The sequence below is a fragment of the Pelodiscus sinensis genome, chromosome 2 (genome assembly GCF_049634645.1).
Source record: "Pelodiscus sinensis isolate JC-2024 chromosome 2, ASM4963464v1, whole genome shotgun sequence".
Taxonomy (NCBI): Eukaryota; Metazoa; Chordata; order Testudines; family Trionychidae; genus Pelodiscus; species Pelodiscus sinensis.
In genome coordinates this window covers 256,899,985-256,918,870 of record NC_134712.1, presented here as the reverse complement: position 1 = coordinate 256,918,870, position 18,886 = coordinate 256,899,985, and the positions used below count along the sequence as shown (strand labels likewise).

At 46.3% G+C, this 18,886-nt stretch overlaps 1 protein-coding gene across 6 annotated transcripts in view; it reads right to left on the bottom strand.

The window, feature by feature from the left end:
• Positions 1-18,886, bottom strand: part of DHX30 (DExH-box helicase 30) — a 50,817-nt gene that overhangs the window by 27,714 nt on the left and 4,217 nt on the right. For 3 of the 6 annotated variants that reach the window (XM_075923043.1, XM_075923042.1, XM_075923040.1), the window contains exon 2: positions 14,803-14,857. In XM_075923043.1, the coding sequence (XP_075779158.1) occupies positions 14,803-14,830 (28 nt within the window). In that variant the 5' untranslated portion in view covers positions 14,831-14,857. Of the gene's footprint in view, positions 1-6,255; positions 6,470-10,062; positions 10,274-14,802; positions 14,858-18,886 lie in introns of those variants that run through there. The other 3 variants (XM_075923038.1, XM_075923039.1, XM_075923041.1) reach the window with 2 other exon arrangements.

The following is an 18,886-nucleotide window of genomic DNA, read 5'->3' as shown; positions in this document are numbered from 1 at the left end:
ATACCTAGACTTTAGTAAGGCATTTGATACGGTCTCGCATGATATTCTTATTGATAAACTAGGCAAATATAACTTACATAGGGCCACGGTAAGGTGGGTGCATAATTGGCTGGATAACCGTAGTCAGAGAGTTGTTGTTAACGGTGCTAAATCCTGCTGGAAAGGGATAACAAGTGGAGTTCCTCAAGGGTCTGTTTTGGGACCCGTACTGTTCAATATCTTCATCAATGATGTAGATATTGGGATAGAGAGTACGCTTATTAAGTTTGCAGATGATACCAAACTGGGTGGGGTTGCAACTTATTTGGAGGATAGGGACATAATTCAAAATGACCTTAGCAAGTTAGAGAAATGGTCAGAGGTAAACAGGATGAGGTTTAATAAAGAGAAATGCAAAGTGCTCCACTTAGGAAGGAACAATCAGTTCCATACATACAAGATGGGAAGCGACTGTCTAGGAAGGAGCATGGCGGAAAGGGATCTAGGGGTCATAGTGGACCACAAGTTGAATATGAGTCAACAGTGGGATGCTGTTGCAAAAAAAGCAAATATGATTCTAGGTTGTATCAACAGGTGTGTTGTAAGCAAAACTCGTGAAGTCATTCTGCCGCTCTACTCTGCACTAGTTAGGCCTCAGCTGGAGCACTGTGTCCAGTTCTGGGCGCCACATTTCAAGAAAGATGTGGAGAAATTGGAAAGGGTACAGAGAAGAGCGACAAGAATGATTAAAGGTTTAGAGAACATGACCTATGAAGCCAGGCTTCATGAACTGGGCTTGTTTAGTTTGGAAAAAAGAAGATTAAGGGGGGACATGATAGCGGTTTTCAAATATCTAAAAGGGTGTCACAAGGAGGAAGGAGAAAATTTGTTCCTCTTGGTTTCTGAGGACAGGACAAGGAGTAATGGGCTTAAAGTGCAGCAAGGGAGGTTTAGATTGGACATTAGGAAAAAATTCCTAACTGTCAGGGTGGTCAAATATTGGAATAAATTGCCAAGGGAGGTGGTGGAATCTCCCTCTCTGGAGATATTTAAGAACAGGTTAGATAGACATCTGTCAGGGATGGTGTAGACGGAGCTTGGTCCTGCCTTGAGGGTGGGGGGGGCTGGACTTGATGACCTCTCGAGGTCCCTTCCAGTCCTATTATTCTATGATTCTATGATTATGAAGGCTGCTTACCCAAATTGAGCACATGGCCCAGCTGCTAAGATGAGCGACGTGTCATATGTTCCCGCCACACACAGGTAGCGCTTTCACAAATTTCAGTAAGAGAAACATTCCCCTGACATTCTAGAGTCTGTTAATGAACCTTCGCAGATCACCTTTAAGACATAGGCCTCTTTCATGGAAGGTTTAGAATGCTGCAGATCTGCTGCATCTGGCCGGTCGGTCAGATTTCACCAATACATTACAATTCTGGTTGCTAAAAATTAGGGATTTCAGATAATTGACTAAGGAGAGAAAGAACCAGCTGTTTAGCCACCAACACAAAGCCTAGGAGATCTGCCAACAAGAAATGATCTGTTCAAGTCACAGCTTTTAATTTCACTCTCTATGCTGTTTAGTTTTGCTGAGAGCTCTTGGTGGCAGAGATACTGCAGGAAGACACCTGGGAACGCCTGATTCCAAGCCAAGAGGAGGGCGTCTTGTCAAGAAACTGATTCTCTGCTACTTCTGAAGTGTGGATAAAAACATTCTCTCTTCAGGCAGAAATCCTTATGGAAAAAGCTGTCTCTGAAATGATGACAGTATCATTTGCAAGCATATCTGAACATCCTGAATCTTCTGCGAGAAACTGTATGTTGTACTGTGGCCGATATACTATCCTTAACAAAATCTGCAGGACTTTCACATAGAGCCTGACAAAAAGATGTAAGAAGCCACAAGCAACATTAAATGGAAAAGCTTTTGGAGACCACTGACCTCCCATATCCTGGATTCCATCCTCTGTCGAACAGAAAGATGCAGCTCTCCAACCCAGAACAATCTCTGTGACTCAATCTAATTTTCTAGGTTTATTCTGTAGTCCAGAGACAGGAAACGTGCCCTTGCTATCTATAGGGACAACTGGATTCTTGTAGAGCTGTGCTTTCAGAAACCAGGCAAGGAGAGACTTGGATTTCTCTGTTTTACATGGCCTACTACTTCTGCCAGGCACTTACCTGGTCAAGATCGCCAGAACCACATAGAACTGAGTACAGAGTACTCCGGACTGTTAAACTCTGAGTTTGGAGGGATCGGGTAGGGAGGAAAAAAAATGAAAATGAACTCTCAATCTAAAAGGATGCCTCAAATCAATTTGTATACTTAGGGAAAGGATAATGAAAGTTAACATCACTAGAGATGTAAGCAACTAGTCAAACATCCAATAATCAAATGTTATCAGATAGTCAACTAGTGACTCTACTAGTCGCTCCTCTCTCCACCCCCCCACCTCTATCCAAGAGGCAGCAAGATAGTGGGGGGGAGGATCCGGTGCTGGGGAGAGATGGCTTAAAAGCTGGTTCCCCCCAGCACTGTCTCTGTGGGGAGAAGGTACAGTGGGGAACTGGTAGTACTTCCGTCTTTGAAATGTAACAAAAGCGGGGCTCTTGCTACATTTCAAAAGCAGAAGCGCTGCAGGGAGCTTGGGGCGAGCTGGGGACTCAAACAGTCCCCTGCTGGCCCCGTGCTCCCAGTGACACTTTGCTTTTGAAATGTAGAGGCGCCCTGATCGACTAATCGAACAGTTGATGCAAACCGCATCGACTATTCAATTACTTGATTCATCTAAATCACTTAACCCTCACCCCAAAAAAAGATATTTTGACATTAGAAAAGGTCCAGAAAAGAGCAACTAAAATGATGAGGGGTTTGGAACAGGTCTCATATGAGGAGAGGTTAAAGCGACTGGGACTTTTCAGTTTAGAAAAGAGGAGACTGAGGGGAGATATGATAGAGGTATATAAAATCATGAGTGGTGTGGAGAGGGTGAATAAAGAAAAGTTATTTACTTGTTCCCATAATATAAGGACTAGAGGACACCAAATGAAATTAATGGGTAGCAGGCTTAAAACTAATAACAGAAAGTTCTTCTTCACTCAGTGCACAGTCAACCTGTGGAACTCCTTGCCAGAGGAGGCTGTGAAGGCTAGGACTATAACAGAGTTTTAAAAAGAGCTAGATAAATTCATGGAGGTTAGGTCCATAAAAGGCTATTAGCCAGGGAGTAAGGAAGGTGCCCTGGCCTCTGTTTGTCAAAGGCTGGAGAGGGATGGCAGGAGACAATTTTCTTGATCATTGTCTTCGGTCCACCCCCTCTGGGGCAGCTGGTGCTGGCCACTGTCGGCAGACAGGCTACTGGGCTAGATGGACCTTTGGTCTGACCCAGTATGGCTCTTCTGATGTTCTTATGTTAAACATCACTGTCTAATGTACTTATTCAGTTATGTTAGCTACAATAAGCAATGGTGCCTTTTCTCAGGGAAAAATAATGTGAATAAACCTCTATCCCTGCTATTTCTAAAGAACTTTCCTCTCTCAGAGTATGTCTATACTGCGGGGGTTTTCCAGGATACCAGAGGTATCCCGGAAAAACTCCGCCACATCCAAGGAATGCGTCTGCTCTTCTGCTTTTTTTTTTGTGGAAGAGCAGACGCACTCTTTCAGGGAGCCCTGTATTCCTCGTTGTACGAGGGATAAGGGCTCCACCAAAAGAGGAGGCTTTTCCACCATTTGGCCCCATCTAGACTGGGCCTAAAGGCAGGAAAGCCTCTTCTGGAAAAGTGACTGGAAAAAGCTATAGTGGCGAGCTAGCGTCACACTGAGCAGGAAAAAGGCTACTTCACTAAACACACGACAGAGGTCCTTGAAGAGAGGGGAGGGTTGGTAGGTGGCATGGGGTAACCTTTTCCAACAATCCTCTAACACGAAAGCTATGTCTACACTCACGGCTTCTTGCGCAAGTAATATGCAAATGAGGCTAAGCGTGGAATATCGCTGAGCCTCATTTGCATACCTAATGAGCCACCATTTTTTTCAGAAGAGGCTCTTGCGCAAGGAGGAGCGTCTACACTGCCCCTTCTTGTGCAATGCCGTTCTTCTCAAGTAATAGGCGTAACGGCATTGCGCAAGAGGGTTTTTCTTGCGCAAGAAGGGGCAGTGTAGACGCTCCTCCTTGCGCAAGAGCCTCTTCTGAAAAAAATGGTGGCTCATTAGGTATGCAAATGAGGCTCAGCGATATTCCACGCTTAGCCTCATTTGCATATTACTCACACAAGAAGCCGCAAGTGTAGACATAGCCTAACTATCTACAGTAATCTCTGGCTTAGGGGACAAAGGAGAGAGAAAATTCACAATTCCCCTGCAACCTGGACTGCCATCAACTAGAGCATGTATTTTTGGTCTCTGATTGCTTCCGAGAAATCTATGATAAGGAGCAGACAAAGGATGAGGAGGATCTTGCCTCACGTATCTACCGAGTGGGGCTGTGAAAGGTTAATCGGTTCCCGGCTCATTGGTGCAGGTTGGAGAAGTTCCCCCCGCCTGCCTGGAGCAGAAGTGGGGGCCGTCACCACGGAGCCTGAGGCAGGGAGACTACAGGCAAGGACTGCTCTGGCTGAGCCGGAGAAGCCACTCCTTCCCACTCTGTAATTGGTTAAATACTTCTGCATATTGACCTTTGGCCTGCCAAATCTTATCCAGAAGAGATGTAAACCTTTCCAGGTCAAAAAATCTCTATGCCTCCAGAAACACTGCTGTGCATTCAGACATCCTCATCAAGTATTTGGAGCCACATGCACCAAATCCAGTGATTTTTTAACTGGTTTCATTGCATGTAAGAAGCCTCTCTGTGATTGCAGCTGGTTAACTGCTGCCGTAGGACCACGTCGCAGATGTCATCTATCACGCCAATCTCTGTGACTGCCAAGACTAGTGGCCCTGATTGCAGATGGACTAAAAGGTAGTCAAAAGCCAGCTGAGAGAGTTGGTACCGGACATTCCCAAGATAAACGAAACAGAGTCTGGTTTTAGTCTTTAGTCCCTAGCAGCTCACATCTGGGAGGATGGAGAGAGAGAGACTCTTCCCTCCCTGGACAGTGGACAATTCGAGGAGGGTTGTAAAAAGCACTCAGCACTGGCCTAACTCTAGAAGACAGCGAGTTTTACTATTGATTTCAATGGGAGCAGAGTAACGACAACATCGAGTGTTTCTGAAAATCCCATCCATAGTACCTAAGGCACTATCAGACCCAGAAAAACCAGGAAGTGCCAACTACTGTTAAGCGGAGGGATTGAATGGTCTACAATACATTCTTATCTGGGCATGACAAAAGTGTGTCAGGCTGATCTTGTATCAGAGGGGTAGCCGTGTTAGTCTGAATCTGCATAAACCACTAGAAGTCCTGTGGCACCTTGTAGACTAACAGATTTATTGAAGCATAAGCTTTCCTAAGCGAAGATCCACTTCATGCATCTGATGAAGTCAGTCTTTGCCCATGAAAGCTTATGCTCCAATAAATCTGTTAGTCTACAAGGTGCCACAGGACTTCTAGTGGTTTAGGCTGATCTTGTGTCTGCTGCTCATTTTTCGACGCTGAGAAAGGATATTGAGAAAGGTATGAAGAGTCACGTGGGAAAATCAGAGTACACGGGGTCCATAAAAATTAAGAAAAATTGATGGGAGAATGCCCACAAAGTACCAGACAAGCGCAAGGACTAAAATCTTGTAACCCTATAACACACACTGATGTTAAGGATTACGGGAGGACTTTTCCTGTTAGAAGACTCAAATCAGATTTCTCAGGTTGGACTCCATTATACACATTTACAATCACCTAGCAGGGTAGAAAAAGTACAAATGAAAGACCATGCAGTCCCTGCCATAAAGCTCTTACAATCTAAGAATGGCAGCAGTAACCCTTAAAACTAGGGTAGATCACCTGAAATGACAACTAGTGAGGAAAATGTGTATAGCTGAAGAGAGGAAGGAAAAGATTTCTTATTGCTGTGAAACAATGTTCATACAGATTTCAGTAACAGACCCAGAAAAACACCTCAGATCAGAGATGCGTTTTCAATATATGTTGCGGTTTCACCAGAGGTCAGTGCCAAAGTACCTGGCTGAACTGAGCTTGAAGACACCAACCTGACAGTGGAAGGCTTGGAACCTGTCTCCATAAGAAAAATCTCAAAGTGATTTTCATGCTCCCTAGGGCCAAAATAATAGTCACAGAGCTAGAACTCAGGCCTTTAGGGAGACCTTAACAACAACTTACTTGTTGAAGGAGGCAGATCTTTTATTCCTTCAGTGAGCATCCTGGAACAGCCTCCTATGCTCAGTCTACCACTGGAGAACGCAATACAAAGCAATGCGGAAGAAAAGACTCCAACAATCTGCCCCCAGCTTTATGTGAATCACTTATCACTGTCAAGTCTGCCTGTTACACCCATTGTCCCAAAGCAGCATTCTGATTGGCTGGTTGGGCTTTTTGATGTCACAGAGTATGCCAGCTCCCAAAAGTGTACAGCCAAGATCTCAATGAAACAAACAAAAACCCCCACTATACCTATTATGAGGATTGGGGGAGGGGGAGAGGAAATCAGCACAAGGACAGGGCATCTAGGGATAGATTACAAAAAAGTCAGTAGTTGTCTACAGGAAATATGATCCTAAAGGAGAGAAAAACAGTTTAAAATACCTCCTCTCCCAGTGTGTCAAACTGCCTTTTCAGTTTTGTGGGGCGGGCTGATTCAGTTCTAACATTTACACTAGAAAACTGGTTAAATAGGTAGCTGTTCAACAGGCCAATGTACAGGCAGTCCCCGGGTTACGTACAAGATGGGACTGTAGGTTTGTTCTTAAGTTGAATCTGTATGTAAGTCGGAACTGGCGTCAGCCGCTGCTGAAACTGATCAGTTTCAACCGCTGCTGAATCTGGATGCCAGTTCTGACTTACATACAGATTCAACTTAAGAACCCCAGGCGTCCCCAAGTCAGCTGCTGCTGAAACTGATCAGCGGCTGATTCCAGGAAGCCTGGGGCAGAGCAACTCTGCCTCGGGCTTCCTGTAGTCAGCCGCTGGTCAGTTTCAGCAGCGACTGACTTGGGGACGCCTGGGGCAGAGCAGCTGGGGTCCTGCTGGGTTGCTCGAGTAGCGCGGCTCCTCGGCGCTACTGGACCAACCCAGCAGCAACCCAGCTGCTCTGCCCCAGGCATCCTGAATCAGCCGCTGCTGAAACTGACCAGCAGCGGCTGAATCAGGATGCCTGGGGCAGAGCAGCTGGGGTGCTGCCTGGTTGGTCTGGAGCGGCGCTGCGGGACCAACCCGGCAGCCCCAAGCTGCTCTACCCCAGGGGTAGGCAAGAAAAGCCTGGTTGCTGGGGGGGGCACTAGCTGCACCCCCCCCCCAGCAGACCAGGGTGGCGGGACCGCCCAAGTCCTCCACGGCTTTGCTCCGTCGCCCTGGTCTGCTGACCTGGGAGACGCGGAGCAAAGCAGCAGAGCACGCGGGCAGCGGGACAGTCCAGGCACGCCGCAGCTGTCCCACTGCTGGTGTGCTCCGAGGCTTTGCTCCCCATCTCCCTGGTCTGCTGGTCAGACCAGGGAGACGGAGAGCAAAGCCTTGGAGCACGCCAGCAGCGGGACAGCCCAAGCGCGCCGCGGCTGTCCCACTGCGGGCGTGCTCCGAGGTTTTGCTCCCCATCTCCCTGGTCGGAAGACGGGGAGCAAAGCCACGGAGCATGCCCGCAGGGGGACAGCTCAAGCATGCCCGGGCTGTCCCGCTGCGGGCGTGCTCCGCGGCTTTGCTCCTGTCCCCCTGGTCTGCTGGGGGGGCCCAGCAAAGCCGCTGGACCCCCCCAGCAGACCAGGGAGACTGGGAGAAGCTTTTCTCACCCGGGAGGACACAGGTGGCGACCCGCCGCCCGTGAGCTCCGGGGCGAGAAAAGCCCTGTTCGTAAGTGCGGATCCGACATAAGTCGGATCCGCATAAGTCGGGGACTGCCTGTATATGCCACAGTCGACCAAAAGGAAAGCTGGTTGTTCTCTTAAAAGGAAAAGAAAATTAAGTGGCCAATTAGAGACAAAGAAGATTTTTAAAATTATTTGCAGTAAGAGGTATTTATAAAACATTTTCCCTGCTGGTTTTTCTTGTCCCTTTTGTAAGAATTTGCAAAGTAGAAACCCACAGATATAAATCTAAAAGGCACACTGTCTTTTTTTAAAATGGAATGTACATGTAAAGCAGTCATATGACAGCAATAACCCTTCCAGTACACTTTTTGGGTAGAGGAAGGCTCTCAGCCTTTGGCATTATACCACACCAAGCATCCGTGCACATTATATCAGCTTAATGTTATGTCTGTGCCATGGTTTACAATCATATTTACAAACCTCCTTGAAAGATACAAAACCTTTTTATAAGATTGTGAGGTTTTGATACTTGAAAGTTGTAAAAACTTTTTACAAAGTGTGAGATTTTAAGTGCATAAGTCAACCCTGAATGGGATAAGGATATTAAGAAGAAAATAAATTGAAGTGAGTGTCTGGCATTGGAAAAGGTTCAAGAAAAGGCAACAAAAATGATGAGGGGTTTGGAACGGGTCCCGTATGAAGAGAGATTAAAAAGACTTGGACTTTTCAGCTCAGAAAAGAGGAGACTAAGGGGGGATACGTTAGAGGCCTATAAAATGGTGTGAAAAAAGTGAATAAGGAAAAGTTATTTACTTATTCTCACAATATAAGAACGAACTAGGGATCACCAAATGAAATTAATGGGCAGCAGGTTTAAAACAAACAAAAGGAAGTTTCTCTTCACTCAGCGCACAGTCAACCTGTGGAACTCCTTGCCAGAGGATGCGGTAATGGCTAGAACTTTAACAGGGTTCAAAAAAGAGCTAGACAGATTCATGGAGGTTACGTCCATCAATGGCTATTAACCAGGATGGATAGGAATGGTGTCCTTAGCCTGTTTTTCTAGAGGTGGGTGACAGGGGAGGGATCACGTGAGGATTCCCTGCTGTGATCCCTCCCTCTCGGGCATCTGGTATTGGCCACTGTAGGCAGACAAGACACTGGGCTAGTTGGACCTTTGGGCTGACCCAGTCTGGCCGTTCTTATGCTCTTATACTATACACTGAAGGAAGATATGCAGCTTCCCACATGTAATTTATGAAAACTGTAACACATGGGCAGGGCTTGACAAACGGCGGCAAAAGCCACTCGCCAGTCCCGCACTGTGCATGCACAAGAGCCTCCGGTAAATGGGGTGTGCGGCTGACATCTACTCACCATGGGCGAGTAGATTCTATAGTTTGTCAAGCCCTGCGCATGGGAATTCACGGGCAATAAGATTTCTTAACATCTAGCTCACTTCCACGTTTCGTTTGGTTTGGACAACCCATCAGTCCTCAGAACAAAACCAGTATGAGCAGTGGCAGGAACATCGAGGTACACCATGCCAGTTCTCTATACTGCTAGGAGAGCGAGGAGGTGATGTTTCCTCTCCGCAGCCTGTTCAGCTGATCCCCCTGTGCCGAGGTGCCAGGGAAAGGGCTATTTATTAGGATATTTTCATTCCACACAGGCTAAACCAGAAGGCCGGGAGACACAAAGGCTTTCACTCACGACCCGTTTCAAACGCGTGACCTTGAGGTGAAAGGACGCGGAGCCCTTCACCGCTGCCCCGAGCATCCCATTCACCCTGTTTGCCAATCGGGGGCCGAGGCGCGTCCAGAACACGGAGAGATTCACGTCCAGGAAGCGGCTCGTGTTCCCTCCAGAGCCGCTTCGGGACCCGCCGCCCCCTGGGCCCCACGCGGGCTCGCCTCCCCGCACCGGCAGCTTCGCGCACGTGTCGGGAGAGGCGCTGGGGCCGCACAAAGCCCCGTCCCCGCCAAAGCGAGCGGCCGGCGAGGGACGAGGCCTAATCGCCCGCTGGCCCCGCAGGTCGCTCCCCGGGCCCCGCTGCGGAGACCGCGAGGGCTGGGCCCGGCCCGCCGGGGCTCGCGCGCGCTGCCCCCCGGCTGGAGAGAGGGGCGCCCCCCCCGCCACAGGGCTCGGCCCCAGCGCCTCCCGAGCTCACCCTTCACCATGGCGCCGACGTCCGGCTCCTCTTCCGCCCCGGCCGCGGCCTCGCTCAGCGGCCCGCCCGCGCACAGGCCCCGCGTGGCGCCGCCCGCTGCCGGCTCCGCCCGGCGGTAGCGGCGGCAGCGCCGCGGCCCGGAAGCGCCGCTCACCAGCGCCAGCAGGAGCCGCCTGGGCGCCGCCATCTTGCCGAGGCCGCCCACCGCCGGCTTCAGGCCGGGCAGGGGCAACGAGGCGGGCGGAGGGAACCCGGCCGCGCGCAGCGGCCCCTAGCGCGCGGGGCGGCGCACTGCAGGCCCGGAGGAGCAACAGCGCCGCACCTGCCCGCGCCCCTGCGGGACCCATGCGCGCGCCAGGCCCTGCTGGCCGGGGGCATCGCCCGCCCCTCCCCCGCTGCATTAAAAAGGTGGAGGAACAGGCTGAGAAAGCAAGAGATCCCTGCCCACCCCGCAGCTGAGGAACAAGCCTGCACTGACCCTGCCCACACCTGTTCTGAGGCTTAAGAGAGAACTGCCAGGTAGGCCAGTAATGAAATAGAACAATCCTCCTCCCCATTTTTATTTCATATCCACATCAGACATTGTAGGAATCTCATTTAGCATCCGCTCCCCTTGAGTGACCCTGGATAGGAAACCAACTCTTTGTTTTATCTCTGGATCGCATGCAGATCAGTCAGAAGCAACACAAGAGAGAGTAAGCTATTTCAACATGTAAGAGGATATATTCTGAATACTACGTGAGCCTCAAAACAACCCCTTAGGTAGGTCAGCATCACGCACTTTTTACAAATGAGGAAACCGACCCACACCGAGGTTTATGAGAAACTTGTTCATAAAGAGAAAAAGTTAGTGGTGCTGCATATGGTACCCAAAAATTTCAACTTCCGGCTACTCTCTTTTAAAATACATGTTAAAGGGACACTGCCAACTTTAAAAAAAAAATCACTTCTGATAACTTTGAAACTAGAAGACAAAAAATGCATTTGCAATTTTCTTGGTATTTCATGCCACTCTGTGTATATTATCACCAGTGAGGCCAAATTTTAAAAACGACTAGCCAAAAGCAAGCAAGCAGAAATATCTGACTCCAAGAACTATACCAATCAGCAGGAAAGTTCCCAAGCAGGTTTAGTATCTGAAAGTAATTTTTTTTAAATTATATATCGACCATACTTCACTTCTGCAGTTGTAATCAAACTTCATTATTTTACTAACACCTTCAATACTAACATTTGAAAATTAAAAAGTTATTATTTAGGTTGGTCACAGTCTGTATTTTTCTCACTTTGAAAAAAATGTTTGCTCAATTTTAACAATTAAATATTTTCAGCATAAGTTTCTTAATACTGTAACATGTGGATGTCAAGTACCCTGTCGCTGCAGGGATGTTTTAATCCTTCCCCCCATCAGAATTTGTAAATTATCAAAATATTTGAATATACATGAAATCTAACACTTTGGGCTACAATTAAATTGCAAGTGCCTATTTACAGTAGTGAATTGTTTATATGTTAAATTGTCATTCATTAATCAGTAAATACTTTGCTTGCAAACCAAGATTATACATTAGCTAATATGTAAAAAATCATTAAGGGAAGTAAGACTTTCAACAAGTATATCTTCGCAGGGAGCTAAAAGATATCTGAATGGTTACGTTAGCAAGGAAAACCACATATAAAAAAAACTTAACAAAAGAACAAGTGTATTTGGAAGTTTTGAGCACACACTAAATTACTTGACTCAGCAGATGTGCATCTTAGGATATTAAGCCAATTAACTAACATTCTACCAATAATAAATATTTCTGAAAAAATCAGGCAACAAGAGAGGCACTAAAAAAAATGCAGAACAGACTTTCAAACACAAATACTAAAGCCATCCTGGCTGTTTGTTTTCCTAAAAGTCTAACTTCTATCCCCAGTAAAAGAATTCAACAAATACTGAGAAAAGTACAACTAGAGTATGATAACCATAAGCAGTACATAGCATCAATTCCTACACACCAAATATAGCCAGACAAATTCACCAATTAAAAAATCTGGTAGATGTTATACTAAACCCCATGAACTCTATCTTGAAAAATTATTTCAAATCAGTTTAACTAGTATAATTCAGCAGAAGTAAAACTTCTGGGGAAAATAAAAAGCATGTGTATGTAGAAAGGGGATTAATGTTAAATGCTGAGGTATCCAGTTTATTTATTGAAAATCTTCATTGTGATCTTGAAGGAGTAGGATATCCATTAAAGCAGGGGTTCTCAACCTTTTTCTTTCAGAGCCCTCCCCAACATGCTACAAAAACCGCACAGCCCACCAGCACCTATAAAAGCCAGGACTGGCATTAGGACAATTGCCTGGGGCCCCACAAAGGTACATTGCTCAGGCTTCAGCCCTGGGTGGCAGAGCCAATGGCCCAGGCTACAACCCCAAGGCTGTCTAGACTGGCCAGTTTTTCCGGAAAATCAGCCGCTTTTCTGGAAAAACTTGCCAGCTGTCTACACTGGCCGCTTGAATTTCCGCAAAAGCACTGACTTCCTACTGTAAGAAATCAGTGCTTCTTGCGGAAATACTATTCTGCTCCCGTTCGGGCAAAAGTCCCTTTTGCGCAAAAGGGCCAGTGTAGACAGCTCAGATTTGTTTTCTGCAAAAAAGCCCCTATCGCGAAAATGGCGATCGGGGCTTTTTTGCGGAAAAGCGCGTCTAGATTGGTAGGGATGCTTTTCCGCAAAAAGTGCTTTTGCGGAAAAGCGTCCGTGCCAATCTAGACGTTCTGTTCCGAAAATGCTTTTAACGGAAAACTTTTCCGTTAAAAGCATTTCCAGAAAATCATGCCAATCTAGACGCAGCCCATGTGGCAAGGCTTCTACCTTCTGCCCTGAGCCTCAGCGAATCTAAAGCTGGTCCTGTTTGAGCACTCCCCTCAAACCTACTCCCAGCGGGCCTTGAACCTCGCATTGAGAGCCACCACATTTAAGGAAAATTACAGATGATACTAAGTTGTTTTGAGTGATCCACACTCGTGGATGCAGAAATAATAGAGCCCTAAAGAAATGAGAACCGTCGGTGGAGAATACAATAATGAAAAAATGTAGTTGTACATCTGGGGGAGGACTATAGGAAACACATTCAATGGGAGGAGAAACAGTGATGCAGAAAATAAAAGGGAGAGAGTGTTCAGAAAATTAGATATAAATAACAGGGCTAGTGGTTTGTCACGGTAAATTAGACAATAATTCTGGTCACAGAAAAAAGGCAAGAATCGATTTATGGAAAAAATGCCAGCAGTCACAGGATACAATATTTCAACCAAAATGTCCTTTATTTTGCAATGAAAAGCGTTTAACAGCATTTAACTAGTAGTTTAACACCACTATCCTGCTGCTTGTCAGTTCAGACTCAAAGCAGCGAGCTGCTGCTGCTCCTTCTTCTCTCCTACATGAGCTTTTGCAAAGGGGTTGGCAGCTTTGTACAGAAACTTCTTATCCAGCTCTGCCAGCTTCAAGACTTTCCCCAAAGACTAGTAGTGTCACAGAATCCATGAAGTCCCTACCCCAGTCCAGCCATGACAAACCACTAGCCCTCATGAGGTGATGCTCTCCTTCAGCCTCCCATTCAGCCTAGATTTTTACTTGGCATCTCAAGAGTTTCCCACTGAAATACAAATGTCAAATATCATTAATTTGTTTTAATTATAGAATTCATGACTACTGATGCGCTTTTTTTTTTTAAGCTTGACATTGAAACAAGAATGGCTAATGAAACGTTATGCCACCAAAACAATGAATCCGAGGCATTTCTTCCCAGAGCAGGGAGGTAATAGACCCTCACTATGTTGTACATGTCTGATACAACCTTACCGGGAATAATGGATTGAGTTCTGAGTAGCTCATTTTAAGATTGAGTAACTGAAGGATATTCAAAATAAGCAACAAAAAATGACCAGTGACTAGAGGGACTGACTTATGATAGACTAGAAAGAGCTAAATCAACAGTATGGCTGAACAATGACAAAAGGGGACATAACAGCTGACATATTTGAATTATGTTAACACCGCAGAAAGTACAAAGGATGAAATTTAAAAGGAAAAATGCAAACTAATTAGAACTAAACTGGATGAAAAATTAAGTAACACACTGTAGGGAACAACCCTGCATTGTCAGGGGGGATGGACTGGAGAACATAAAAATTCTTTTCCATCTCCAGTTTCTGTATTTCCCTGAAATGTATCTCTCACTGTGTTACTTAATATAAGTACAGGTACTTGTGACATTAATACTTGTTCAGACAGCTGTCCCAGCTAAAAAATGATTTACACTGCTGCATAAGTACTAGATACCAAACTATTATGGTTTGGAAACATTTACTTTTACAAGCAGACACAAATTTTACCCTTGGATGTGAAGCTCCCCTTGCAGTTAAAAGGAGTGACATAGGACCTAATTCTGTTTTCCTATGTAATACATAACTTCCAATGTGGCTACTAATTTTCTCAAACATCCTTCCTTTTTCTTTGTAGCACATGTAAGCATGTATTGGTGGCACAAACACTAAAATGAATGAGAAATAACTCACACTGCAAGGCAGTATGGCACACCTGTCATATCATTCAGCATAGAAAAGAATGGTAAAATTATTTATGAACTGGATATCTTTGTCCAGAGATCTAGTGCTATAGCTGATCAGTCAAGAAAAATTAATGGTGAGAGATGAGCGCATTCCCCAAATCAACCAGTCCTTACCTTTTCTACATGAATTCAGCGAGAACATCTCTGTCAAAGTGAAAAGATCTGATTCCTAGGAAAGCAAGAGGATGGAGAGACAGGAAGTTAGAATTTATATTCCTCTCCGAAATGTCCAAGCCTCCACTAACTTTTCTGATATTAACTATATATTAGATGAAGAATACAGCTGAAGGTTGACCAAATTCCAGTCTGAATGATTGCATTCTGCTTGGCTATAGTATCTATTATGTGCTGTCTTAAATTGCTGAATAAAGTTGTACTCTGTAAAACAGCTACATTTCTATCACTAATGTTACATTCAGAGATTGGGGGAAGTATTCCCTCTAAATATTAGTTCAAGTTTGTAAAAACTTTGGAAATTTGCAGGATGACAAGTGCTACTGATTTCTAGTTATTCACATTTTAGACACTGAAAGTCCCATTGAGATTAAATACAGTATTTTAGTATGGGGTTCTTGTGATCCCCACCTCTCTGTACTGTTTTTCTTAAGCTTGACATATAACTGGAAAAAATAAATTAACAGATGTAAGACACATTGAAGAGGCCTGCATTTGTTTGACATTTCAGGGTTTGTTTGTTTTTGCCCAACTCAAGTTAATAAATTAAGCTATTTTACTTTAAAATACACTGTCCTCAATTTGAACTAACAACATCTGATGGGGAAAGAGAAACATAAGGACAACAAAACATAATTTTAGAAATAATCTATTACCCAGGCCCACTGGTTCATTTTTAGAGCATTTTTGAAATTAGAATAAAAAAGATTTCATAACAGCATATTTGTGGGTGTTCCCATTCAGATAATACTATTATTACTACGCTATTGATTCCAGTGGTATAAGAACAGGCCTAAAATGTGTGTCTATTTTACATAGTGACTATGTGAAAATGGCACCTTTCTTATACAGGCAGTCCCCGAGTTACGCGGATCCGACTTACGTCGGATCCGCAGTTACGAACTTGGCACTTCCTCTCCCTGGTCTCTAGCAGACCAGGGAGAGGAAGCAAAGCGGCGGCGGAACGCGCGGCCAGCTGACAGCCCAGACGCATCTGGGCTGTCAGCTGACCGCGCGCTCCGCTCTGCTCCCCCCCCCCCTGCAGACCAGGGGGAGGGGGAGCAGAGCGGAGCAGAGCAGAGCGGCGGAACGCGCAGCCAGCTGACAGCCCAGAAGTGTCTGGGCTGTCAGCTGGCCGCGCGTTCTGCCGCTCTGCTCTGCTCCGCTCTGCTCCCCCTCCCCCTGATCTGCAGACCAGGAGGAGGGGGAGCAGAGCGGAGCACGCGGCCAGCTGACAGCCCAGACGCGTCTGGGCTGTCAGCTGGCCGCGCGTTCCGCCGCTCTGCTCTACTCTGCTCCCCTTCCCCCTGGTCTGCAGACCTGGGGGACGGGGAGCAGAGCAGAGCAAAGCCGCGGAGCCCGAGGGCAGCAGGACAGCCACGGCGCGTCTGGGCTGTCCCGTTGCCTGCGTGTTCCGCCGCTTTGCTCCCCGTCCCCCTGGTCTGCAGACCAGGGGGACGGGGAGCAAAGCAGAGCAAAGCCACGGAGCCAGAGGGCAGCAGGATAGCCACGGCGCGTCTGGGCTGTCCCGCTGCCCCCGTGCTCCGCGGCTTTGCTCCGGACGCCTGTGGTACAGCAGCTGGGGCGCTGCCGCTCTGGGTGCCACTGGACCAACCCAGCAGCACCCCAGCTGCTCTGCCCCAGGTGTCCCCTAGTCAGCAGCTGCTGAAAATGACCAGTGGCTGACTACAAGAAGCCCCTGCCCCGGGCTTCCTGGAATCAGCCGCTGATCAGTTTCAGCAGCAGCTGACTTGGGGATGCCTGGGGTTCTTAAGTTGAATCTGTATGTAAGTCAGAACTGGCGTCCAGATTCAGCCACTGTTGAAACTGATCAGTTTCAGCAGCGGCTGAATCTGGACACCAGTTCCGACTTACATACAGATTCAACTTAAGAACAAACCTACAGTCCCTATCTTGTACGTAACCCGGGGACTGCCTGTACTCAACAGATCTGACCCCTGTGCACGTGCAGAGTCAAACGAATTCATTTTAGTGATAAGAAGTTGACACTATTTCTCTGTCTTTGAAATAAGCAATTAAAATACAAAGTTATTTGGCTTCTTCACCATAACAAATAGTTAATTACTATAACAAACATGATGAAAGAGGAATGCCTGCATGCGTCCATACTGTAGATGAACGATGTACACCAGACACCAACGTGAAATTTTCAACAGCAACACTTTTTGAGATACCATGGATCCTTGAGCCAGGGGGGAATGCAATCTGCCATTATGTATCTATCCAAACAGGCATCCTCAAAGAACAACAATAGCCACTGCTATAGAAAAATATTTACATACTTCTTTCCGCATTGCCGGCATGAAAACCCATGGTAGGTGATTAACAAGCAGTTCCTAGACCGGGGTGGACAATAATTTTCGGGGGGGGGGGGGAGGCACTTAATGAATTTTGCTAAGTGGTCTCACGCTGGCTCCACCCCAGAAGGCAGGGCTTTGGTGGAAGGGGCGGGGCTGGGGACTAGCCTCTCCCCCCTCTCCCGAGTTTTCTGGGGCCGGAGGCTTTGAATTAAAAACACAATAGTAAAGGTCTTGCAACTTATGGCCCCACCGCTACCGTGTTGCCTGGCAGCCACCAGGGGTTGCTACAGTTATTTAAAAGGTTTGCCGCTCCAGCCCTTGCCAGTTAACGCTACATCCATGAGCCAAGAGCTATTTAAATAGGATTCTGCTGCCTGAGCCACCACCTGGAAATTTGGTGGCATAAGCAGCAGGATATAAATAGAAAGCAACCAGATGTAGTCTGAGGGCTGGATCAAACTGTTAGACAGGCTGGATCCAGCACCCCAGGCCACATCTTGCTCAGCCCTGCCCTAGTCTGAAAGAGGTAAGTCTGGAGAAACTTGCTTGACAAGCTAAGTGCTGGTAGTAATGAAGCATGAATATCATAACATCGTTCCTGGTTAGAACTCTGGGTAGCAGTTTACGGTGCTTCTCTGAGACTTGGAGCAATGGTCCTTGTAGATCTGATACAAACTTCCTTAATTCAACGATTGAGTTAGAGTTGGTCCTGCTTTGGGCAGGAGGCTGGACTCAACGACCTCCTGAGGTCTCTTCCAGCCCTATGATTCTATGAATGCCTACTGATACCAGTATCTCCATTATTTCATCACAAGTGTGGATGCTGAGTCTAATCCACTTAGACAATATGTGAGTGGGAATGGACTGACCTCTAGTATTATCCCAATATGTGAATAACCAGCTCTTGAAAGCCTTTAGAGAGCAACTGCTAATGATGCCACAAAAGCATATGGCTTATATAAAGATAACTTGGAATAGGCATATCCATGGCATTTTCTTCCTTTCATTCCTTTAAATATGACAAAGATTGAGACATCACTTCCTTCCACATAGACTAAATCCTCAGTGAAAGATCTTACATGAGGTCTCATGTAAGTAATACAAGAAATTGGGCCTACACAGTCCAATAGGATGAATGTGCCTTTGGTGTATAAAACAGGTGAGATTAATTCTTGGAGGACTATGAATTCAGAGAGAACCAAGGCGGCCTCATTTTAACTAGTATGGACAGAAGAATCGTGACATCAGGAGATCCAAGAGTGGATCTAAGACCCATCAATAATGGCAACAAGGTTGACTTCTTGGCTCTGGAGACCAAATTCACAAAAACAGAGAAGAAACATGGAAAGGAGAAAGAGGAGATGCTTCACTATTCAGCACCAAGGAAAGAGATGTTACTCAGAGCCAGCAAACACAGACATCCATTGTCTCAACAACTTGATTACCTGCATCCTGCTTCAAAGACCTTTTAAGACTTCACTTCAAAGAGAATCCTCTGAACTGTCATTCATGCTTAAATTCGACACTTTACACGCAAATTTGAATAAAGACGCTAATTATCTTACCCATTACAAAGAAAGCTTCCCCAATTATCACCTCTAATATTATTAGCTCACAGACATTTATCTCCCTCCCTTTCCCCCTCCCTCCTCCATCCCCCTTCTGTTCTGAAATTTGATTTGTACTTTCCATATGTGTTCACT